Source organism: Canis lupus, chromosome 8 (assembly GCF_011100685.1).
Source record: "Canis lupus familiaris isolate Mischka breed German Shepherd chromosome 8, alternate assembly UU_Cfam_GSD_1.0, whole genome shotgun sequence".
NCBI lineage: Eukaryota > Metazoa > Chordata > Mammalia > Carnivora > Canidae > Canis > Canis lupus.
In genome coordinates, this window is record NC_049229.1 from 3,084,427 (window position 1) to 3,110,437 (window position 26,011).

Below are 26,011 nucleotides of genomic sequence, written 5' to 3' on the forward strand. Positions count from 1 at the left end.
TATTTTCCAACCATCATAACAAAAGTATTTTGAAGCCCCAAGATGAAAGGGTATGATCAAAGAGGCCAAAGGTATAGGCTGCTAAGAAAACACAGGAGATGGTTTCCACGTGATAGGGGACAGGAAATGTGTGGGCAGGAGGTGCTCAGGGCTGGGCTTCCCACCACTGCAGGGAATGGCAGAGAACAAGCTACTACAGTGGTTGTGGCAAATAGCTTCCAGCCCCACAAAGAACACAGAAAATAAAAATAAATCCACCTCATAAAAGGTATGAGCTACAGGCAGCAGGAAATGCTGTTATTCTGCATACTGTAATACTCAAAATCCACTCGTTCAATATGTTGTATTGAGCACCCATGTGTAAGGTCCAGGGAGAGGCATTATCACAACACAGCTGGTGGGTATTGAGAAAGGTCCAGAAATAAGAAGAGGCATCTAATGAACACATTACCTATTCTGGTTCAGTGCCTCTCATATATCATGTCTTTTAGCTAGGGAAAAACAAAAACAAAAACACCAAAGAATCAGAAACCCAGTTAGGGGAGTGGAGTAGGGGGTAATAACATTCTTCTAAACTTGAAGAAATAGTTCCACAGCTAATCCTTTTGTACGTTCAGAGTTGAGAACCATTGAGCAAGTCAACAATGGCCTTAAAACAAATTAGTCATTTGTAATGAGCATTTAACTAAATTTAAACTCAAAACTCCAAAAGCATTCTCTAGCCTTTCGGCCCTATTACAAATGGTGAAAAGACACATCAAAGATGAATGTATCTTGTTGATGTTCACTGGCTTGGGTAAATTATCTGAGACAATAGATAACCTGAATAATGGGAACTTGCTATCTCAAGATCATTGAAAACCATTAACAAAATCTGTATATTTAAAGGCTCTGAACATTGCAATGCTTTCCTTGATAAAACTCTTTTAAGATTTATTTTTTTCAGAGAGAGAGCAGGAAGAGGGGCAGAGGGAGAGGGAGAGAGAATGCCAAATAAATACTCTCACCCCCATAGCCCCATTGAGCATGGAGCCAGAATGCAGAGATTGATCCCACAACCCTGAGATCATGACCTGAGCCGAAACCAAGAGTCCAATGCTCAACCAACCGAGGCACCCAGGCACCCCTTTAAAATTCTTATTCCCAGTTTACAATGCATTTGCCTCAAAGTTCAGACATTCTTTTTATTCAAAAATACCTATTTATCAATCCACACAAAATAATCTAGAAACCACTTGATAAAGCTGTATCTAATTACAAGGGCACCTCAGTGGTTCAGTCAGTCAAGTGTCTGACTTTGGCTCAGGTCATGATCTCCAGGTCCAGGGATGGAGCCCCACATCGAGCTCCCTGCTCACCAAGGAGTCTGTTTCTTCCTTTTTCTCTCCTTGTGCTGTTTCTCTCTCTCAAATGAATAAATATATATATTTTTTTTAAAAGGCAAATTACATTGCTCAATCATAATTCAGTAAACTAGTAGTATTCCTAGGAATTGTAAGATACACCAAAATTTGAAAATCATTGCTCTAGCTCAGTGCTTCTCAAACTTTAATATGCACATGGATCACATGAGACCATGTTAAAAATTCTGCTTCAGTAGGGTCTGGGGTGGGGCTTGAAAGTCTCCTTTTCAACTAAATCCCCAGGTGATTCTGCTCATCAGTGAACTACATTATGAGTAGCAAGAATCCAGAGGAGGGCTCCTCCAGTTTGGCTGCACATGAGAATTAGCTGGGCAGCTGTACAAAGTACAGATACCACTCTCAAAGATTTTTATTTAATTGGTCTGGGGTGTGACTTGGGCATTGAGATCTCCTTTTTTTAAGTTCCCCAAGCGATTTTTTTTTTAAGATTTTTTATTTATTTATTCATGAGGAACACAGAGAGGGGAGAGAGAGAGGCAGAGATACGGGCAGAGGGAGAAGCAGGCTCCATGCAGGGAACCCGACGCGGGACTTGATCCCAGGTCTCCAGGATCACGCCCTGGGCTGAAGGCGGCACGAAACCGCCAAGCCACCCGAGCTGCCCTCCCCGAGCGATTTTAATGAGCCATGAATTTGGAGAACCTCTAGAGCACAACTCATCATCTCAGTAGTCAGCTAAATTTAAATAGTGGAATTCTCAGCATAGCTTAGGTCCTATATATGGCACCCAAGATGGAAACAGGATTGTTAGCATGATACATATAAATATGCCTAGACTTCAGCCAGCAGATCTATTGCTCTACACAAGCTGTGTTGGGACTTTTGGTCTTAAGCAAGTGACAGATCAGATCTTCAATTTCTTCCCATATCTAATGAGGATTAGAGCCCCTGAAAGTTACAAGAACAAAATGAGAAAATATTTGTGCAAGTGGTTTGGTGAGGACTGTTATCTATCAACAAACATATACACAACCCTTACATTTTGCTGACACTGCATATTACATATTTCACTTATCTATTTTTTTTTTTTTACATATTTCACTTTTCACCACTAAAGCATTTGAAACAGATGTAAATGTGGAAGCACCCGCTTAGTTCCATTTCTAACAAAGTGCTTAATGATGCAGTTCCAGGAATGCATTGTGTCATAAGCACAGAACCACCTGTAACAAGTAAAGGATTAGTAAAGGATTACCAGCCTCAGGGAAAAGACAAAGGACTGTCATTTCCCAGGGCTGTCAGCACTGCCTTTTGTCATTAATTTCAGATACACTTAATGAAAACATGGAAGTAGATTCCCAGTTGCAAATTATCAACTCCTAAAGAGCTTTTCAGAGGACTGAAAGAAAAGGATTTTAATACCAATAAAGAATTAAAAAGAGAGAGAGAGAGAGACAGAGGCACAGGAAGGAGTGGCATGGAGTTTTTTAATTTGGAAGGCAAAAAGGTTACACTTAATGGGAAGCAGAGGTCATGTTAATAAATGCTCATTACAAAGCTGCTCTAACACAGAAGCAAGGAAACTTCTCTGGGCTCTCCACCTACATTTGAAATCAGAATCAGTATTTAAGTATAAATCTTATTTTTCTTGAAGAAAATCCACATGTCCAAGTTGCCATCTCAAAAGTTCTCATCCAAGGGAAGTCAAAAAGTGAACCTAAAAGAAAGAAAAAGAAAGGTAAAAGAGACATCCAAGGTTTTTAAAAATGTCTTACAATACCAGAAAACAGGGCCCCAAATCCTTCAATCTAAATTCTGAACCCACAAAGACAATTATGGGGCTCCCAAGTTCTAGACAGTATTCAAGCCATGCTAGAACAACCAGAATAAAGCAAATATTTCTCACAGAACATTTTATAGGGGTATCCATAAAAATGAATGTTCCAATCTGAATCCCAAGCACACCACGGCAAAATTTACTAGGAGTGGCAGGCATGGGTTCTAATTCCAGCTCTGCAATCAATAAAGCACACAACTTTATATAAGTCACCCTGACCTCTCTAGCTCACAGAATCTTGGGAGGTGAGGAGGGCTGCAACTTAGCCTAAAGAGGTTTTCTGGATCTAAAAAGCATACAAAGGACTAAATTTCAGTTAGAGAATAGGGGGTAAAAAGGAAGAATTTCAAAGGAGAAAGAGTAGAGAAAAATTCCCAATCTCAGATTTAACAAAGGTCCCAAAATAGAAGAAATAATTTCATTTTCATTGAAAGATAAGGTTATTTTTGGCAAGAAGGTAGAGGATAACTCCCAAGAGAAGCAGCCACATTGCTGGCCACATTGCTGGCCACACAAGACTGCAATCTGTAGGCTGTGAGATGAAGCCCTCCCGCAAACCCAGCAAACCTTTTCAAGGCCCTCCAGGAGAGCTGTCAGCCTAGCGCAATGCAACATGGGTGCAGCCAGAAAGTGGCCCCTTAGCCTTAGAGGCTCCAACATTCCTAGCCATCAGCAGCCCTTTTTCCTGCAGTGTGTCATTAAAATACTGCGATCTTCTTTCCGTGTCATGACTTGAAAAAGGTTGGAAAACACTACCTTTCAAGAGCTGGCCTACCCTGGCTGGTAAAACACATCACCTTATTTTGCATACTGGTTCTGGTGACCTGGAGACTCTAGCATCAGAACTTAAAGGAAAGATCTTATTAGACTTCCAGCCAGGGTGCTTTTATTTCACTAACAAGGGTATTTAAAGAAATGATATAGAACTGTAGAACATTACTACATCTGAACTGTGAAAAAAGAGCAAAAAACAGGGAACAAAAAGCATTCATAGTGCCAACCAGGAACAAACAGATCTATTAAAACTTAACCTACTCACTCCATCAAATTTCCTTTTCTTAAAAAAAATTTTTAAGCAATCTCTACACCTAACATGAGACTCAAACTCACAACTCCAGTATCAAGAGTCGCATACTCCATGGACTGAGCCACCCAGGTGCCCCACTCCATCAAATTTTTTTTTTAAGATTTTATTTATTTACTTGACAGAGAGAGAGAGCGCGCATAGGTAGAGGAAGGGGGAGACAAAGAGGGAAAAGCAGGTTCTCCACTGAGCAGGGAGCCCCGATGTGGGGCTGGATCCCGGGATCCCAGGATCATGACCTAAACCTAAGGCAAACACTCAACTGACTGAGCCACCCAGGTACACCCACTTCATCAAATTTCTTAAAGCAAACTCTCTGGTTATAGAATGCATCAGTTCTAACGGCCGAGGTAAGCAGACTAGAGCATTGGGCTTTTCAGTGAGGAGTCTTGACGCAGAATTTTAAAAGAAATCCTAGGTTTAGCACGAAAGTCAAGTTTTGAGATTTTCTGGTATTAAAACAGTTAAATCTAAGACACTGGGACTGGTTCATTTAGAAGGCAAAAATGACTCATGAGATTAAGTCTCTTTAATAGTGGTTTTCAGAAAATTCTATTTAACAAAAATCTGCTCCCTTCTTTTAAGACAAAACTACATTTCCCAGACAGTATTCTAAAAGCAGTGGATCTAAGATTCTTTGAAATGTTAACTCAACAAAATTAGACTATGCCACACTCAGAAGAATGCTTCAACTGCTAACCAGGAGATAAAGGTTTTAGGAAACTAATAAAATTGCCTCCCATGATAATTGAGACATGCAAAATGGAAGACACCTACTGAGAAAAGTTCACATGACTTCTTCAGTCTATTTCACCCATGCAGAAAAGACCGTGCCATGTGATCAGTCTGTTCTAATCATCTTAAAAGAAAGTCAGGCACAACACAAAGTTAAAAATAATTATTCTCTGTAGAGATACAAAAGATAATGCCAGACGGGGTCATTTCTATTTGGAATCTGTATTCTTCTCCAGTACTCTCTCTATTCAGACACCAGCACTAAGTAGATACACTCAAATACTGATTTTCCTTCAAATACATCTCATCCTGAATATCCTGATCACCCAATTAATAGTGAAATTAGAGAAAATGTGCATCAAGACCATTCTGCAGAAATTCTAGGTTCTGAGCTCAATCTGAATCACTATACTTTCAGAAGGGAAATTGTGTGTTTCTAAAGATGACAGGAGCTTTGTAGATCAACTAGTTTGATCCTCTCGTTTTATAGATGAGGAAGCAATAACCTGGGAGTTTAACAGATCTGTCTAGAACTGTGCTAACACTGAAGCCACCAGCCATACATGGCTATCTAAACTCAGTTAAAAAAAATGAAATAAAAAATTCAGTGCCTCACTCAGGCACATTTCAAATTTTCACTAACAACATGTAGCTGGGGGCAGCTGGCTGGCTCAGTCAGTAGAGCATGCAACTTTTTTTTTTTTTTTTTTTTTTTTGAGCATGTAACTCTTAATCTCAGGGCTTGTAAATTCTAGCCCTATGCTAAATGTAGAGATTACTTAAAAATAAAATCTTAAACAAAACAAATGAAATCACATGACTAGTGGCTACCATCCTGGATGGCACAAACCTAGAACACTTCCCCATTGTAGAGTTCTACTGGAGAGCACTGAGCCCACATTATCCTCTCTGGATAAAGTCAGGTCTCCTGATCTTTCTTGCGTGTCTTCTGAACCCAAGATGATCAACTCTGTAGACACATTTTTTTAAATTTATATATGTATGTATGTATGTAAATCTCTATACCCAACGTGGGGCTCAAACTCACAACCCCAAGATCAAGAGTCACACACTCTTCCAACTGAGCCAGCCAGGCACCCCACAGAAACATTTTAGATAGCCTACTTTCGTCTTATCAATCTCTCCTAAGCTTTTCCTATTGAAAAAAGATGTTAATATTTTTATGAAAACTTAACAAAAAGATGTAGATACCCATTATCCAAGTCTCTGAACATAATAGAGGAAAAGGAATATAAAAGTTCAGAGTCAAAATGTTATCAAATTCCCATGCAGTCACTACTAGCTCCAGGGCCTGGACAAGTTAAACTAAATGCTGGTTCAGTCAGTGGAGCATGAGACTCTTGACCTTAAGGTCATAAGTTCGAGCATCACATTGAGTATAGAGCTTACTTTTTAAAAATGTAAATTCCATCAAGGTTGGGTTTGTTTTTTTGTTTGTTTTTGTTTTTTTGTTTTTTAAGATTTATTTTAGAGAGAGAGAAAGAGAGAGTGTGCGCCGCGCTTGAGCAAGGCAGGCAAGGGCAAAGGGAGAGGAAAGAGAAACTACCAGGCTCTGCACTCAGTGCAGAGCCCACTGTGGGGCTGGGTATCACAACCCTGAGATCATGACCTGAGCCAAAAAACCAAGAGTTGACGCTTAAATTGACTGTGCCACAAAGGCACCCCTTCACCAAGGTTTAATTACCTCATGCATAAAATGGGAATACTACTATTCATCTAACTCCATCACGGGGTTGGCCATGAGGATCAATGGATTAACATTTCTAGGAGTGTATGTTCACGTAGGAGCGTATGTATGTACCAGGAGTCCCACAAGCCTGGTAATGTGCTAACTATAAAACATTTTTTTTTTAAGATTTTATTTATTTATTCATGAGAGACACAGAGAGAGAGATAGAGAGGCAGAGACACAGGCAGAGGGAGAAGCAGGCTCCATGCAGGAGCCTGACACGGGACTTGATCCCTAGTCTCCAGGATCACGCCCTGGGCTGAAGGTGGCGCTAAACTGATGAGCCACCCAGGCTGCCCTATAAAACATTTTATAAATGTTATCTAATTTTGTAAAAGGCCTTATAGAAACATTGTACATTTTGTTATATACAGCCACACTAACTTTCCACCTCCTGTGAATGGATAGTGGAAATCTGGTAATATGAATAAAAAGCAACACTTGAAGAAAACAAAAAGCAAAGATCAATTGAGGATCCACACAAACGGTATGAACTGCCTGAAATACAACAGGAATTATCGTGAATTCTAATAACCACAGGCTGTAACAGCTGGAAAAGACTGATGAACATCCAGGTTAATTCCCTCACTGTTGTAGATAAGGAAACTGGGCCTTAGAAACAAGCTTATTAAAAAAAAAAAGAAGAAAGAAAGTAAGAAACAAGCTTATTTGTCCAATCAACTAGTTAACAGAGCAAAATCTACAATGCAGGTCTTCCAACTTCTAGTCTCATGCTTTGCCCTACCCTACAGCCCCTTCCTAAGAATTTTTTCGTTGGCTTCCTTCTTCCACAGCATTTTCCATGTCTTAGCATCCGTGTAACTATGATTTAGCTATTTTATAGCATTTTCTTATAGTTGAAATTATTTATTCATACGCTCACTCAACAAATATGCATAGTGACTATTAGCCCCGTGCTATGCCTTCAGGGAATTAAGAGTTCAGTGGAAGAGGGAGGTCTGGGTGGCTCAGTGGTTAAGCATCTGCCTTCAGCTCAGGTTGTGATCCTGGAGTCCTGGGATAGAGTCCTGTGTTGGGCTCCCCACATGGAGCCTGCTTCTCTTTCTGCCTGTGTCTCTGCCTCTCTCTCTCTCTGTCTCTCATGAATAAAATCTTAAAAAAAAAAAAAAAACAGAGTTCAGTGGAAGAGAGAGGAAAGCAAACAAACCATTTCGTAACTATTGGGTAAGTGTAGCATTAGAGGTATGCACAGTGGGCTCCAGAACAGGCTCTTATACAACCTGGGGGCTGGGATGACATGGAGTAGGAATCATCTGAGCTGCAAGGATGGAGAAATAAGGCAGGGAATTAGGGCAGCTGTGAAATTCATAAACACAACAATATTTGATTTTTTTTTAAACTGGTAGCTTTAAATAGACCAAATACAAAATAGAGCTCAATCACCAATTCGTCATTAATTAATGGGTTTTTTTTTAGTAAATAAAATAAGTAGGGCAGCCCGGATGGAGCAGCGGTTTAGTGCCGCCGGCAGCTCAGGGTGTGATCCTGGAGACCCGGGATTGTGTCCCACATCGGGCTCCTTGCATGGAGCCTGCTTCTCCCTCTGCCTGTGTCTCTGCCTCTCCCTCTCTCTCTGTGTCTCTCATGAATAAATAAATAAAATATTTAAAAAATAAAATAAAATAAGTAGATTCAGCATTTTAATAATGGCTAAAGAATTCAACTCCCCCTCCAACTGGAGAAAAAAGGTGGTTGGAAAAAAAAAAAGATCATACTGTATGCTTAGCTCAAAATACGTTCTACAAATTTAGAATAGGTCTCTTTTTGGGAACTTGGTGGCTAGATCTAATTCAATATAAGATGAAATGTCGGGATCCCTGGGTGGCGCAGCGGTTTGGCGCCTGCCTTTGGCCCAGGGCGCGATCCTGGAGACCTAGGATCGAATCCCACGTTGGGCTCCCGGTGCATGGAGCCTGCTTCTCCCTCTGCCTGTGTCTCTGCCTCTCTCTCTCTCTGACTATCATAAATAAATTAAAAAAAAATTAAAAAAAAAAAAAAAAAAAAAAAAAATAAGATGAAATGTCAAAGAGAAAGTGGAATAAAAACTAAAAAGCTCCCCCTAATCAAAAAATTAAAGATTACTACCGTGGATTTGGGAACAAAAACAGGTCTAGAATGAACCAAAAAGAGAGCTCTTGAATTGACAAAATAAGAAAAGGAAATAAAAGGAAAATCTGTGGGTCTCCATGCACTTGATGTCTTTCCTGGTTAAGGAAATCCCTGTTGCATGACCTTCTGTGCCTAACTCCACACTGCCCACCTCTGGTCAGAATGTAAAGCAAACCCCCACCCAGCACCTAAGTCCACTTAGACCTCTGCTGCCCTCCTGTGACTAGAAAGAAACTAGATTTTATCACAAAGGTATCAGTGGTCCCCCTCCCATTCAACTTTTCTTTTGCTTTGTAGCACATTCTTAGCATATGAAATGTGCAACCCACTAGGTGGCAGTACAGCCTAAAGAATAATACCTCGATTCCCTTCCAGAGGTAATTTTCTGACACTACACGCTAGCACCCGTTTATTCAAGGTTTCACTTTCCATAGTCATAGTTCCTGCAGTCGGTCACAGGGGAAGCAGATGACCTTCCTCCTGTCATACTGTCAGGTCCATAGTCGCCTAACACTATGTCCCAATGCCCACATCACCTCCCTTGCTTCATCTCATCACACAGGCATTTTATCATCTCCCATCATCAGAAGACAGATGGATACAGGACAGTAAGATATTCTAAGAACACATTCACAAAACTTTAATTCCAGTATACTACTATAACTGTTCTATTTTGTTAGTAGTTGCTTTTAATCTCTTACTGTGCCTAACTGATAAACTGAACCTTATCACAGGTATATGCATACAGGAAAAACACTAGTGTATGTAGGATTCAGTACCATTGATTTCAGGCATCCACTAGGCGTCTTGGAATGTATCCCCCACAGGTAAGAGACGACTTCTGTACTTTACTGATAAATTCAAAAAGTTAATTAGCAATTTTTTGGGGAAAGCACTGCTTGTCAGAGTTCTGTTCTGCCCAGCCCTGTCAGTCTCCTGGTTCCAGCCAGGATTAAACACTATGAATTTTTAAAGATCTGTGGGAGAATGGCCTCCATTGCAAAAGCAAAGCAACACTAACAAGATTTTAACAGGAGCATTTAAGCATTTGGCAAACAACCTCCTTCCAGACTGAGCATGTTTCCAAGCTCAGACTTGTCCCTTTTTTTCCCAGTTCGCTTTCCCTCAGATCCAGGGACCATGTATGTCATGAGGAACTTTCCTGCCCAAAGTGTTACCCAATGTAACTATGTCCCTATTCATTTCCTTTCAGAATATGTTATATAGGCTGACAATTTTTGAAAAAAAATTTCACAAAGAGACATGAAGAAACAACACAGTAAATATTTAGAGATACCATGTAAATTTTAAAATATTCAAATCTCCTGAACTTCTGTGTCATACATTCATTCAAAACAGATTTACAAAACACACACAGACACACACACACACACACACACACACACACAAAACAGATTTACAGGGGGCACCCAGGTGGCTCAGTGGTTGAGTGCCTGCCTTTGGCTCAGGTCGTGATCCTGGGGTTCTGGAATGGAGTTCCACATCAGGCTCCCTACAGGGAGCCTGCTTCTCCCTCTTCCTATGTCTCTGCCTCTCTCTGTGTCTCTCATAAATAAATAAAATCTTAAAATAAAAAAAAAAAAAAAACGGTTTACAGCCACCTAAAGTGCCAGACACTGATCAGCAACTCCAAAGCTCATAAGGAGCATTTTTTACTTCTGCATTTTCAAAAGTGGGGCACCTGGCTGGCTCACTTTTGATACCAGGGTACAGAGTTCGAGCCCCATGCTGGGTATGGATGTTGCGTAAAAATAAAGTGATTTTGGGGATCCATGGGTGGCTCAGCGGCTTGACAAACTTAAATAAAGTGATTTTGTTGGGGTTTTTTTTAGATTATTTATTTATTTATTTATTTATTTATTTATTTATTCATTCATTCATTCATTCATGAGAGAGAGAGAGAGGTAGAGCGCGCACGCACGAGTGAGACAGAGACCTAGGCAGAGAGAGAAGCAGGCTCCTCACAGGGAGCCCAATTCAGGACTCTATCCCCAGATCCAGGTCACAGCCTAAGTGGAAGGCAGACGCCCAACCGCTAAGCCATCCAGGTGTCCCAAATAAAGTGATTTCAAATAAGTATTATTTAAAAAATAAAAATAGAGGCTCATGGGTGGTTCAGCCAGTTGAGCGGCTGCCTATACAGCTCAGATCATGATCTCAGGGTCCTAGGACTGAGCCCAGCGTCACTCCCTGCTCAGAGGGGTATCTACTTGTACCTCTGCCCCTCCCCCTGACTCATGCTCGACACGTGCTTGCTCACTCTCTGTCAAATAAACAAAATCTCTAATGAATAAATAAATATTAAATATATGTATGTATGTCATGAGTTTATTCTTGGCCCTGGGATAGCTACATATAAACAGTGCTGCCAACTGAGTGGGTCTTTACCAAAGGATGTGTTTTCAAAGGCCACAAAAGCTGAAGGTTGGAAAAGGCTGTGTTAATAGATCTAGGGTTGTTGTTCTTTTTTTAATATTTATTTATGTATTTATTCATGAGAGACGCAGAGACACAGAGGGAGAAGCAGCCTCCATGCAGGGAGCCCAATGTGGGACTCTATCCTGACACTCCAGGATCATGACCTGAATCAAAGGCAGATGCTCAACCGCTGAACCACCCAGGCATCCCAATAGATCTAGGTTTTACAATAGTTCTGGCTGAAGGAAATCATCATGAAACTCAGGTCTTAGAGTAGAGGGAAGGAATGGAGACTAGACAGCAATTCAAAGGGAACTTTAGCTGATAATCTACAATATCTAGTATGTTCAAAATCTTTTTTTTTTTTAAGATTTTATTTGAGAGAGAGAGCAGAGCGATAGAGTGAGCACAAGCAGGGGAAGGGCCAAGGGAGAGGAAGAAGCAGGCTCCCCACAGAGCAGGGAGCCAGATGGGGGTCTCATCCTAGGGGGACTCATCCCAGGACCCTGAGATCATGACCTGAGCAGAAGGCAGATGCTTAAACGACTAAGCCACCGAGGTGACCCTAATATGTTCAATATCTTAATTCCTCGTAGTGGTTGGTTATAATATTCTCCACACTTTTCTATATTTTTTTAAATTATCATAATAAAAGCAAAGAAGGAAAATAATTAAGAGGAGAACAATGATAAATACTTTTTAAACACATTTAATTCTGCAATTGCCAGATACTTTATAGTAAACAAATTTAAGCAAAAATAGAGTATAAAAAATTCTTTTGAAGTCAGACTGGATTATCAGACTCTCTTATAAATGGCACTAGCAAACCTATCTGAAAATAAAGACACAGAAGAAGCACTTGAAGCTTGACCTTTGGTGAGTTCTCACTATCTGTTAATTTATTTACTTATCCTTGAATAAATTTATTTTTTACCTCAATGCCATTTTCTTTTAATCTTTTTTTTGCCTTTTTCAGAGTAGCTCTTCATTTTAAATGTCATCCCCCAATTCATGCAAGAACAGTACACTATAGATGTTTATTCTTTTTACAACCAACCCTCAATGTACTTGACAGGTATGGAGAATGTTCAATCTGTTTTGGTCTACCTTCTGAGTTGGTATAAATACTGAGAACTCACTTGGAAACTATTTTAAGTGTTTTGGCACACTACACACAGAGCTGAGTTAGAAGCACATATGGGCAAATAGATGGATGTTTAAAAATTAAAAACGGGATGGGATACCTCGGTCGCTCAGCAGTTTGGTGCCTGCCTTCGGGCCCGGGCGTGACCCCGGGGTCCCAGGATCAAATCCTACATCAGGCTCCCTACGTGGAGCCTGCTTCTCCCTCTGCCAATGTCTGCCTCTCTTTCTCTGTCTCTCATGAATAAATAAATAAAATCTTTAAAAAGAAAATTAGAAGTGGGACAGTATAAACTGCATCAAATGAAAGATCTGTGAAAAACCTTTCGGGCAGTGTCCCAGAGAGAAGGATTTTTCAATGAGCATATGCTCTATAAATAATTTAACACTGTAATCTAGGATTGGAGGCTCTTGCTGTACCTTGGGCCCATAATTCCCAGCTGAACAGGTGGCCGTTAAGTTCTTAATATGGTCTGCAGTATGCAGTTCCTGCTGAGCCTGCTTTTATTGCCTCTGTTTTTGTCATAATTTTGAAATTCTAGGCTCTCTGCAGCAGAGTCCTCTGCCGATCACGACAGGCCTAAGAAATCATTTTCCATGATTTGGTATCTCCCTGAGCCTAGAGAATATCCTTGAATTGTTTGCTCTGTTCCCTTCCTAAGCATACACATGACTCATCTAGAAAAGAGTAATTTTAGCAATCTAAAGTAAGACAGAAAATTTATGACCTTTCCAGCAAGGTTACTATCAGAGAGCGTAAGAGTGACTCATGAGGTTTTGCCAAGGGTAAAGTCAGCACTGTTGGTTTGTTTTCTAGCTTTGCTCAAGGAGTTATCATTCTCAGACACTCTGTCTGCTGCCTCTGCTCCCAAATGGCACATAGCTAGCTCCCTTCTCTGGACTCCCACAGCACTGTGTTCAGATCTTTGCTGTAGCTCTAACTATGCTGACTTCCTTTTTTTTTTTTTTTTTAATTTTTTTTTTTACTATGGTGACTTTTAACTGCTGTGTTTATAGGCCTTCTCCCCTACTAGAAAAGTTAAGAGCCACATTTTACTTTTGTTTATATTCCCAGTAACAAGACATGACTGGCACACAGAAGATATGGTAAGGGGAGGGATGGGGCACAACTCAAGTCCTAATCAGGTCTCCAAAGAGTTAAACTGTATTAGAATAGTAGAAGGAAGCACTTCTCAAACTTTTCACCAAAATAAACCATTTCTGTCAACTTACCACTACCCAAAGTGAAACCTTACCTAAAAATTAAAAAATTAAATAAATTAAAAAAAAAAAGAAACCTTACCTGAATTAACAACTGTTTTTTGAGGCAATTATCAGTAACAGAAAGAATTCATACAACACGGTAAGTTAATGGATTCATTCATGCAACAACTCATCTATAGTCCTTATCACATAGCATAGACTTTATACATGGTTGCTAATTCGTGTGTTATACTGCTGATTAGTACAAAAATGATAGATCTCCGGAAGCCTGGGTGGCTCAGCGGTTGAGCATCTGCCTTTGGCCCAGAGCGTGATCCTGGAGTACCAGGATCGAGTCCCACGTCAGACTCCCTGCATGGAGCCAGTTTCTCTCTCTGCCTCTCTCTCTCTCTCTCTCTCTCTCTCTCTCTCTCTCTGTGTGTGTCTCTCTCGTGAATAAATAAATAAGAATCTTAAAAAAAAAAAAAAAAAAAAAAAGATGATAGATCTCTAAGTAGTCACAGAAATAGGTCCATCCTGGGATATTCTTCCCTGCCACAAGATAACATTTCCTAAGGTTCTTTTTTTCTCTGCCACCCAACAGCAACAACACTAAATTATGTAGTGGAAAGGCAAAGAAAAAAGCACATTCATTCATAAGTAAGCTAGGTGGGGTGCTGGAAAAGCACTAGGCCAAGAGCACCACTGGCTAAGGCATTACTCTGCAAAGTAAGAGCTGTGTGCCCACAGAATGCCTGTTTTCTCATAAATAAAATAGCAGTGTTGGGGCTCCTGGGTGGCTCAGTTGATTAAAAACATCTGCTTTCAGCTCAGGTCATGATCCTAGGGTCCTGGGATCCAGCCCCACATCAGGCTCCCTGCTCAACAGAGAGCCTGCTTCTCCTCCTCCCGCTGCCGCTCCCCCTGCTAGTGCTCTCTCGTGCTGTCTCAAATAAATAAAATCTTAAAAAAAAAAAAAAAAAAAAAAACAGGGATCCCTGGGTGGTGCAGCGGTTTAGCGCCTGCCTTTGGCCCAGGACACGATCCTGGAGACTCGGGATCGAATCCCACGTCGGGTTCCTGGTGCATGGAGCCTGCTTATCCCTCTGCCTATGTCTCTGCCTCTCTCTCTCTGTGTGACTATCATAAATAAATAAAAAATTAAAACAAAAAAAACAAAACACAAAATAATAGTGTTCACATTCAGGTTGGAAAAATCATGTACTTTTTTTTTTTTTTTTTTTTTTTTTTTTTAAGATTTTATTTACTCATGAGAGACACAGAGAGAGAGAGGCAGAGACACAGGCAGAGGGAGAAGCAGGCTCCATGCAGGGAGCCTGATGTGGGACTTGATCCCGGTCTCCAGGATCAGGCCCTGAGCTGAAGGCAGCACTAAACCGCTGAGCCACCCGGGCTGCCCACTCATGTACTTCTTAGAGATTTAGGATTCACTTGGAAGGGAGAGATAGAGAGAAGGGCATACCATACTTGAAACAGAAGCCAAGCAGAGAGAGCTTCTCAATTCTGTCAATCAAAATAAATCTGGCTCCATTGCTGCTTTATATATTGAGATTCTACATAAGAGTTTATTTAGGAAAAAAAAGGAGCTCTACTGCGAATAAAGGGAAAATGGCAAATGAAACAAATGACATCTCATCCTATATATATATATTTTTTAAGATTTTTTTAATTTTTTATTAATGATAGTCACAGAGAGAGAAAGAGAGAGAGGCAGAGACACAGGCAGAGGGAGAAGCAGGCTCCATGCACCAGGAGCCCGATGTGGGATTCGATTCCGGGTCTCCAGGATCGCGCCCTGGGCCAAAGGCAGGCGCCAAACCGCTGCGCCACCCAGGGATCCCTCATCCTATATTTTAAAATCTCTCAAGTTAATCCAATTTCCTCATTTACTTCCACTTTAGCACACATATTATTAGTAAATGGGTATAGTCATTCATTCAGCATATACCAGATATCTATCAGGTGTGAGCACTAGACTAGGTACTAGAAGGGATAACTGCCCAGCATTTAAAGTTATCTGAGATCAAAATCAGAAAAAAAAATTACAGAGCATATCTGTAGGTAGAACCTACAATTTAGGGCAGCCCCGGTGGCCAAGAGGTTTAGCGCCGCCTGTAGCCTGGGGTATGATCCTGGAGACCAGGGATCGAGTCCATGTTGGGCTCCCTGCATGGGGCCTGCTTCTCCCTCTACCTGTGTCTCTGCCTCTTCTATCTCTCTCTGTGTCTCTATGAATTTAAAAAAAAAAAAAAAAAAAAAAACTTAAAAAAAAAGAACCTACAATTTATGTCTATTCCAAAATTTTAGTTGTTTTTATGGAGTTATTGGTGTAGAAATTAATGTACTAAGAGAGGAACTTATTTTCTGTTCTCTTAATGATTTCCAAGAACAGTGAGAAGGGAAGGCAATGACCAAGAGAGGCAGCACCAATGAATCATGATGATAATGCATACTTTGCATTCTGATATAAAATTCTGCAAATGTCTTATCAGCAATAGAACCTTGGTAACCATAATCAAAACTAGCCACACTCAATTTCTATTCCTAAAGCAACATTATGGGACAAGGGCTATATCACTACTTACATTCTTCTAGTCTCCCACTCCCCAGTTAAGTAAATGGGAATAATTCAGCCAACGAAGTTCATTACAACAAGGTGCAGGATGGTGCTGGCAAACAGAAAATCAGCAAAGGCTCGCTCTGGGGAGATGCCTTGGAAATCTGCTTTGTTCTGTGGGTTGATCTGTATCCTGAGGCAAACTGCACAAGAAGCAAAACATGAAAATGATTATCTAGAAATATAAAACATATGACTGTTAATGAACATATCTATATGCTATGTCCCAATAATTCTAACAGAAACGACACATAAGTGCATCCAAAGACATGTACCAGAATGATGCCCATGACAGACCCAAACTAGAAACAATATAAATGTCTCTCAACAATAAAATGGGTAAATTATGGCATATGCACACAATAAAATGCTATACAGCAATGAAAAGAACTTCATAATATGGATACTTCCCACAAATATAGTGTTAAGCAACACAATTCAGATACAAAAAATACATGCTGTATGATTCCATTTATATAAAGCTTAACACAGGCCAGTCTACAGCAATACAGGTGAGGATACTGGTTTTAATCTTTCAAGGGAGGAGGAATGGCTGGCAAAGTTCAAGGAGGAGGCATCTAGAGTGCTGGACATCTTCTGTAGCTTGCTCTGGGTGCTGGCTAGATGGGTGAATTTAAGAATTCATAATTGTTCATTTATGTTTTGTGCTCTTCTTAAAGTTAAAAGAAAAAAATATGACTTCCCAGGCTAAAAACAAAAAGCTTACTCTGAAAAAGATACATATAACCAAAATATCTTCAGAACTCTCTTATCGCCCAATTTAAGTTTATAATTGCCTCGAATGGGTAGCAGTAACAAAGCGGCTGGGCTGAATGACAAAATGTTATAAAACTGTGAACTATTTTCTAATAAAATGTGTATAATACTGGATAGCACAGAGTATAAAATCCTTATATCCATGAGAAATCTCATAGTTACAACCTTTGATCTTAAAGTTCTAGTAACTGCTCCTTTCAAAAAACTTGAGACCTAAACTACACAACTTTGACCAAGAACTCTCTCTAGCCACATTCTATCTACATCCTTGAATACGCCAACCTGATACGTTAGTCATGGTCACATTTGACATGAAAAGGAAGCTCCAGAAGTACAGTTTTCCAAAATATCTTTATGCCTGTGTTAAATAATTACACTACCTAAGAAAACCCAAATCTGCTTCAGGCTAGCATCCATCCCATCACCAACCAAGAAAGAAAATGACCTGAGAAAATGACCCAAAGATCAGAAAACTACCAGACTAGTTCTCCAGAGGCCATCACCATGGCAACAGTTTTCATTATGCTTAAACATGTAAATAACACTGTTCCACTGATCTTTTCAAGCACCTGGACCCTTCAAAATATGAAAGACATTGAAGCAAGGGCAACCAATTAAAATCCTGCTTTGGAGAGTACAGACTGGTTCATCCACTTGAGAGAGATGACAATATCCATTAATATTTAATTTTTTTTTTACTTTTTGGATAAGGAATTTATCTTACAGAACAAAGAATTGCTAACAGCATGTTCATAAAGTTGAAAAAAAAAAAAGTGCAAACAGTCCAAATGTCATCAAGGGGATTTATTTCAATAAATTACACTACCGACATGCAATGAAATCTCATACAATTACTCAAAAAAAAAAAAAAAGATAAATTCTCTACATGTTGATAGTAAAGATATCCAAGATATATTAAGTTTAAAAAAAGCCAAAAATTATTCCATTCCATATTTCTCTTAAGAAAACAAGTTATCATTATTTTCTCATTTCTTTTAGTTGGAACCTAGGAAAAATTTGGAGAAATAGATACCAAATGATTAACCATGGCTATTGAGATGGAGGGTAGGGATAGAGTAGTGTTTCAGGAAATGCAAGGGGACAAGAGAAGCTCCCCATGAGGGTGAATAAGGTAATGAACTGATGTGTATGGTTACCGTGGCCATAGTCACCCAGCTTATTTTAATGACAACATAAGAAATCAAAGAGTCTATGGAGACGGAAGGACCTTGGAGTTATAAAGACCAACACCTATTTTGATACATAAAATGTCCAAGAGGTGGGGATGGGCATACTGGGGGAGGCTGATGTCACCTAGGAAATTTTCCAAAGTATACTCACCACACCCAGAATCTGACAAGCCATCCCCAGTGGAAAATTACAAATCTCCCAGAACCTGTGTTACTGACACGGATGTCCTATAATCTCAGATGCATTAAGATATAAAAATGGCAAAGAACATCTGTTTAAAAAGCTCCTCCACAAATGATCCTCCATTCTCTCCCTAAACACTTCCAAAGATGGAAATTTACTACCTCCTAAGGCAGCCTGCTTCACTTAGGCCGTTCTAATTTAATCTATCTCCTTAAATGTTCATTCATCCAGCAAAATATTTACTGAGCACCTATTATGTGTTAGCATCATCCTAGGTGCTGGGAACATGGCAAAGAACAAGAGAAGAGTCTGGCTCCCAAGAAACTTACACTCCAACAGAGAGAAATACGTAAGTAAATAAACAAGGAAATACCAGGTAGTAATATGTGCTATGAAGAATATAAAGCAAGGTAATAAGAGAGTGACTGGGAAGCTATTTTTATTTGGTAGTCCCAGAATATCTTTCTAAAAAGGTACTGCTTAAGACCAAAATTTGAAAAATAGGAGCCAACCATGCAAAGATCTAGGGGCAGAGCATTCCAGGTAGTAAGAACAATCTTGACATGTCTTAGATGTAATAGGTCAGATTGACTAGACCATAGTGATCAAGGCTAAGAGGGAGTCAAGGGCCCAATCCTGTGGAGTTTTGTACGCTTTAGGAAATGGAACATTTCAGAGTTTTAGCAGATGAGTAAAATAATCTGATTTATCATTGTTAAGGTTGCCAGAACCACAGCAGAGAATGCTTTACAGACTTAAAGGAGCAGAGGAACTACACAGGCTGAACAGGCAGCCAATGGCAGTAAAGATGAACATAAGTGAAGAGATACAGGCTATATTTCGGAGAAGACAGGGCTTGCTAATGAAATAGAAGTGGGAAATAACAGAAATAAGGGATCAAGAAAACCTCCTAAAGTTTTGGCTTCAACCAACGTACTGACTGGTGAAGAGGCAGATGGCTGGGTGGAAAGGTTCAGTTTGTAGTTTCATACCAGACATCAAATAAAGATGCCAAGTGGGCAACTGGATTTACTAATCTGGAATGCAGGGAATGGGTCAGAACTAAAAACATAAATGGGGCAAACTGTAGTTACAGAAAGATTATTTAAATCCATCTATGGAAAGAAATTAGAAAACAGAAGGGGTCTATCACCATGTCCTCAGAGAAGCGTCTAGCACAGAGTAGGAAGGTAAAACCAATGACTTGAGAAGGAACAACCGGGAGAGTGTAGTGCTACAGAAGCTTCAAGAAGAAGAAAGTCCTTTACACAGAAGGCAGCAGCCAACTATTTTAAATGCTAAATGCTGCTGTGCATTCAGACAAGGTAAAGTAGATGGCCACTAGGTTTGGCAAGATGGCAAGAGTAGTTTCATCAGAGTGGTGGGGCTAGAGTGGGGTAAGGAATGAATGGAAACTGAGAAAGCAGAAACAGCAACTAGACTATTCTTTTATAGCATTCTCTGATGATGGGGAATAAAGAAATAGAATGGCAGCTGGAGGGGCATCTGGGGCCAAACATTTTTTATTTGGACAATATTAGAGCATATTGTATAACGGGAATGACCCAACAGAGAAATACTGATAATGTAGAATGGAAAGATAATTGCAGAAGTTGAGTCCCTGAGGGAGCAAGAGAACACTGGATCTTCTGCCCAAGGAGTTGACAAGAAAAGGACACACAAACCATCATCATGGGAAGTAAAAGAGTGGGGGTATAGATGCAGATGGGCTGCTATGATTCCTTGCTGGGAAGATACAAGGATTCCTATCTACTTTTTAGTAAAAAAATAAAATAAAACAAGATCTCAACTGAGAACAAAGGAAAAGAGGAAATATGGAAGAGTTAAAAGAGAAGTATAGATGGAGAGGAGCTAGCAACAGGTATGAAAGATTTAGAAACAGGACTCTCAAGCACAAGGTTAGCAAACTTCCAATCCCTTGGATAATGGTTATGGTAGATAATATCAGGGCCCATAAATCTAATAGATAATGCCCAAAGAAATGCTAGACCCCAGTCCACGTGGCCCAATAGTTCCTATGAGATAGAAAATACTCTGGATTAGGCCTCCTTGCCTTTCAAATTCAAACTGCTTTTGGATTTGTAAACTGGAAGAAACAACAAAACTATTTTTGTTAAATCCAAAAAGCCTGGGTGGCTCAGTCAGATAAGCATCCAAATCTTGGATAAGCATCCAAATCTTTCTAGCTCAGGTCATGGTATCAAGTGGTAAGATCCAGCCCCACATCAGGCTCACTGCTCCATAGGGAGTCTGCTCAAGATTCTCTCTCTCCTCTGCCCCTCCCTTCCTCTAACGTGTGCATGCTCTCTCTCTCTGAAATAAATAAGTCTTTTTTTAAAATCCAAAATTGTTTCATATAGATTAGGAAATAAAATAGATCAAAGTTGTAAAAATGACTAAACTGGTTTCAAGATCAAAGACGCTTTAAAAAGTCTTCATGTTTTCCACTTATCTCTTAAATAGCACTCTGAATGAGCAGAAAGAGGGATTTCACTTAGGTAAAAAAGGAAACTAGAAGGGCTGCCAACCTGGGATGTTACTTTAACAAAGGGACAGATGTCCCCAGCTAGAGATATCTAACTATAAGATAAATAGTCAGCTGCTAAGGAAATTTTCTAAGAGCATATGCTTAACTAATACATGCAAGAGGAATGGAAGAAAATAGCCTGCCAAAAAGAAATTAGGAAACTAAACTAAATAACATTTCCCTCCAACTCATCTAGTGTAGGCACACCAATTCTAAGTCTCTCCCTTACTTGGATTTTTTTTTTTTTAATCTGTCTCTCCCAGTGGACACAGGAGAACTGGCCGGCTCAGTCAGAAAAGCATGCAACTCTTGGGTCTCAGAGTTGTGAGTTCAAGCCACAGGTGCATGAGTACCTGGGTATAAAGATTGCTTAACTAAACTTTTAAAAAGTGCATGAGTACCTGGGTATAGAGATTGCTTAACTAAACTTTTAAAAATAAATTAAATTAAATTTGGGGCACCTGCATGGCTCAGCCGGTTAGGTGTCTGCCTTCAGCTCAGGGGACCTGGGTTCTGCATAAGGCTCCCTGCTGAGCAGGGAGCCTTGCTTCTCCCTCTCCTCTCTGCTCGTGCTCTCTCTCACTATCTGTGTGTCTCTCTCACTCAGATAAATAAAATCTTCTTCAAAAATTAATTAATTTAATTAAAAAATCTTTAAAAATCCTTAGCTTTTCTATTACCTACAGAATAAAATCCTTGGCCTGACCCTGTCAAAGCTCTAGCATCCAGCACTACGTAAACATTGAACAGAATCTCCTACAATTCCCATTCTCCAACTAAACGGGGCTCTTCCAACAGGGAAAAAAACACCAGAAAATGAGAAACCCAGAACCATAAATAGATAAAAGGCTTCCCTTCCCAACAATCCAATGAAGGATAAACCCCAAATTTCAAATTTCCCGTTTAAACAACTCCTTTGAAGATCTGGGTAACAAACGGCAGAAGAGTTAGGATCTAGCAAGGGCAATGTTGTCAAAAGAAATGAACCTTTGATGATGACTATGAACTCTCATGAATCCTTTCTTATCCTGAAGCAACTTCCATTTCTCTGGCCCAATTACCTGTTATCTAAGAACTTTGGAAATCCTAATCCCCCATATTGACTCCACTATCACTGTGCCTTTGCACTAGACATTCTCTTCAAAAGCAAGCTAGGACTTTTCACTGGGGAGGAGGAAACGGAATCTGCCAACTCAATTTTAGCTACAACAGCCCAAAAATAGGACTTGGCATAAGAAAAAATTATCTGTTCAAAAGAAAATCTTCTGCTTTTATCACACTAATCTACAACTGTAGTCCATACCCACTCCTCAGTAAATCAGTCTTCCATGTAAGCCCTGAGGAGGCATTCTTAACCTTAGGCTTATGAAGCTGGGGTGACTTCAGCAAGAAACTTTCTTTTCAATCAACTTAGGCCCCACCCCACTCCTACTCTTGCAGACCTGGAAGACAAAAATCATCAAATGGAAGTCACTAGAGGTTCTCAAAATTCCTTCTCCGGTCTGGATAATACAATTTTTAGTTACAAGCACCCTGGATTGGGGGAGGCGGGAGAGGCAAAGGGGGGATGCAGGGGGATGGGGTAGAAGGTCTGATATCCAGAGCAAACAGGGTAGGCTATCTGGTGTATATGACGGAGGTAACATCGGAACTCCTGATAGCCCAGATGCTGCCACAAAGAACCAAGTCTTGGTCATCTAGGACAAAACCCAAAGATCATAATAAAACATCCAATTCACAGGCTATTAACTCTACAACTCCAGACCGGCTAGTACACAAGTCATTAAGTCCTTAGGCTTATTTTAAGTTCTGAGAAAGAAGGTGGAGTATCTCTGGTATGAGTCTGAGCTAGCATTTGTGTAAAAAGCATTCTACAGCTCTATAAGCTGAGAACCACTATAAATGAGCAATTCTAATGCTGTATTTTGTTTCTGCCCCAAATAGACTGTAAATTCACTGAGGACAAGAAACAGAAACCTGATGCACCTCCAAAGCTAGTACCCTCTGTTAGACTCAAAACACAATTGATGGTCTGATAATAATCACACTGGGGGAAAAAATGGATTCTAACATGTTCTCAAAATCAGACAGAAGACGATACCAGTGACTGGAAGGGCCCACCTGGTGCCAGGCTAACTCATGGGCCAAGGCTGAACTTAGCATTCACTAGAGTTCCTACTGGGCAAGAAAGGTCAGCTTTTGTTATATACGGCAGTCTACAACGTATCAAATGCTGGGAATCAGAATAATAACTGCTAAAATAGAGCTCTGTGAATAAAAACGGAGTTCAGGATACTGACACAACAGCTTTATCCACAAGAAAGAAGTAGGAGCAGCTGAAAGCCAAAGTCAAGTAAAGGTTGATTCAACAAGCGAACCACCTATGCTCCTATTTCTTACACTGTTTCACTAGCGGTTAGCAGTGATTAGGTCGAGGTGAGAGAGATACTTCGGAGTCTGCTTTTCCATTTTAAAGCTCTACCCATTTTAAAGGTATGTTAAAGCCGAAGTGAACGCTGAAATGGAGTTTTCCTGGAGTGAAGCGGGTTTCTCCAGAATTCCAGAATCAGGCTTGTGGCAACCTTTCTGAGCCTCAATTTCCCCTTTCACAAAAGAGGGCAATGCAGGCTCCTCTCGGGACTTCACGGGGCGGTGATCTGCTATAAAAGAGAGTGACGAGGGAGGAAAAGCAGCGCACCAAAGTAAACACATTATTACTGCGATTACGTAGAGAACCATTACCCGCTAGGATGAAGCTCCCCACACAAGAGATGAAGCCCGAGAGAAAAGAGTTGAAGGGGAAGGTCCCCACGAGGAGGCAATAACCGAACTGCAGCGCCCCGGTCAGCAGTATGTACAGGAGGTACGCGTCAAGCAGCTTCAGGCGCTGAGGCGTGGAGCTCAAGTACTCCTCTAGGAACCGCGAGATAACCGACGCTACCGACGCCGACATGACTACACACTCGCTTCTCGGCCTGCGCTCCCCGAACGCCCGGCGAAAGCCACGGCCACCCCGGATGTAGTCCGTAGCCTTGACGCCTGCGCACCTCTGCAGCCCCGCTCCGCCCGCCCCGAGTCGCCTCTTTGCGCAGGCGTGTACTCAGGCCCGGGCGCGAAGCAACTACCGCGCAGACGCAGAGCACATCTACAGACGTGGGCCACGGCCTGCTAAAGCTAAGGCGCCTGCGCAGTGGATCTGATCCGTCCCTGGGCCGGAGACGTGTGCTCTTTCCGTCCTACTTCCGTGGTCAGGTCGGTGACGCCCACAGTTGCTCTAGCAACAGGATACTGTGGGAGGAAGAGGGGGACAGGTTTTACAAAGGACAGCGTAGCCACCCGAGGGTTCCGGCTTTCTTTGGCCCACCCGCGTCTTCAAAGATTGAGTGTTTGGATCTACTGTGAGGCAACGCCTGGCGTCCTCGGGGTTCAGTCGCGACGCAGCCCCAGCTCTGTTAAGGGCAAATGCCTGCCCCAGATGATTAGAGCAAGTTACGTCCGCCCGCAGAAAGACCCACCGCTGCTAATCGCTGCGCAGGCACTAGCTTAGGCGGGGTTATGGGGGGAGGCAGCTTGCCCTCTACCTGGCCCTGAGCGGGACTTGGGATTTGTCCCTGGGAGCGCTAACGAATAAGCGCGGTACACAGGGAACCCCAAGTCCGCAGGCATTCATTAGTTCAGCAAATATTTATTGGGCGCCTCGTGGCGCTGTGCTAAACTGTAGGTGCCGTCCGGGGGGGGGGGGGGGGGTCTTGCTGGGGGCGGGGACTGAGTGAAAACAGTCGATTAACCTGCATACTGGGGGTGACCGGGTTAAGCAACCTTTTGCTCACAAGCTGGCATCTTGAACCCGGTGTAGTGCCCCAGGACGCTACGCTGGAAGGCACACAGGAGCATTGCCTGGTTCAAACCCTACCTCCTCCAGCACCTTTTGCAGAGGAGGCTGAAGGTTTATGGTTTTGCGTTTTAACAAATGGAATTACCATTATATATTTATAACATATTTAGCGTTTTAACTTTAAAAATCAGATCCACTTTAATTTCTGGCTTTCGCTGCCCTTTTTTTTAAGATTTATTTATTTATTCATGAGAGACACAGGCAGAGGGGGAAGCAGGCTCCCTGCAGGGAGCCCAATGTGGGACTCCATGGCGAGCCGAAGTAGACACTCAACCGCTGAGCCACCCAGGCGTCCCTTTCTCTGCCCTTTTAATTTCACATTAATCTAACCTTCCAGCCCTGCTTCTCCTTCTCTCATCTTTCAGTTGCAGGTCGCACGTAACCAGGTGCCTTTTTTTTTTTTTTTAAGATTTTATTTATTTATTTATTCATGAGAAAGAGAGAGAGAGGCAGGCTCCATGCCGGGAGGCTGATGTGAGACTCATCCAGGGTCTCCAGGATCTGGCCCTGAGCTAAGGCGGCGCTAAACCGCTGAGCCACCCAGGCTGCCCACCAGGTGCTTTTTAACCTTGTTAACAACTTTGAGTTATCCTAGGTACTCTATCAAAATTGCTAAAGCAAAATTCCTTGTCTTCAAGGGTCCTTCATTTGTTAACGTGGAAACTATGTCAGCGTCAACAATTATAGTGATTAGCATTGATGAGCAAAACCTTGCTTAGGTTCTAGAAAGAAGAGAAATAATCCATGTCCTCAGAAAGCTTTACAATCTATTTGAAAAAGATTCATATTCACACTCACAGAGATTTGCACTGCTAACTTAAGTTCAGCCTAAACTCTTAGCTTGCTGAGAAAAAAAAGGAGGGGAGCAGTGAATAACCAGGCTAGGTCCTATTTCAATATAATAAGGCAAGAAGCTTCAGTTTCTCTGACAAATTGAACCTTCCTCCCTGCTTCTTCAGCAAGTAGGAGAGTAGCTTCCTCACCAAGTATTCAACATCAGACTTTAAAGGCTACGCTGATGCTTTTTAATCATTCAGGAGTGGATTCCTCAGGGGATTTCTATTCCATCAGCCAGGCTCCTTCCAGCAGTTTCT

The 26,011-nt window shown here is 41.1% G+C and overlaps 1 protein-coding gene across 2 annotated transcripts; it reads right to left on the reverse strand.

The window, feature by feature from the left end:
• Nucleotides 1-2,831: 2,831 nt before the first annotated feature.
• DAD1 (defender against cell death 1) lies at nt 2,832-24,093 on the reverse strand. Of its 2 annotated transcripts, XM_038544147.1 has the most exons (3): nt 23,765-24,093; nt 16,292-16,466; nt 2,832-3,081 (listed from the first exon to the last, which is right to left on the reverse strand). In XM_038544147.1, the coding sequence occupies exons 1-2, from the start codon at nt 23,973-23,975 to the stop codon at nt 16,336-16,338; spliced, it is 342 nt and encodes a 113-aa protein (XP_038400075.1). In that variant the 5' UTR covers nt 23,976-24,093; the 3' UTR covers nt 2,832-3,081; nt 16,292-16,335. The 2 variants fall into 2 exon arrangements, with proteins under 2 accessions (XP_038400075.1, XP_038400076.1); XM_038544148.1 differs by lacking the exon at nt 16,292-16,466 and having other exon boundaries at nt 23,765-24,092.
• Between the last annotated feature and the right edge of the window lie 1,918 nt (nt 24,094-26,011).

Bases quoted from the DNA above. Each gene is read 5' to 3' on its own strand.
- DAD1 (XM_038544147.1), bottom strand. From the start codon at position 23,975: ATGTCGGCGTCGGTAGCGTCGGTTATCTCGCGGTTCCTAGAGGAGTAC. The intron at 16,467-23,764 runs GTAATGGTTCTC...CTTCTTGTGCAG, and splicing joins GGGGAGCTTCATCCTAGCGG to TTTGCCTCAGGATACAGATC.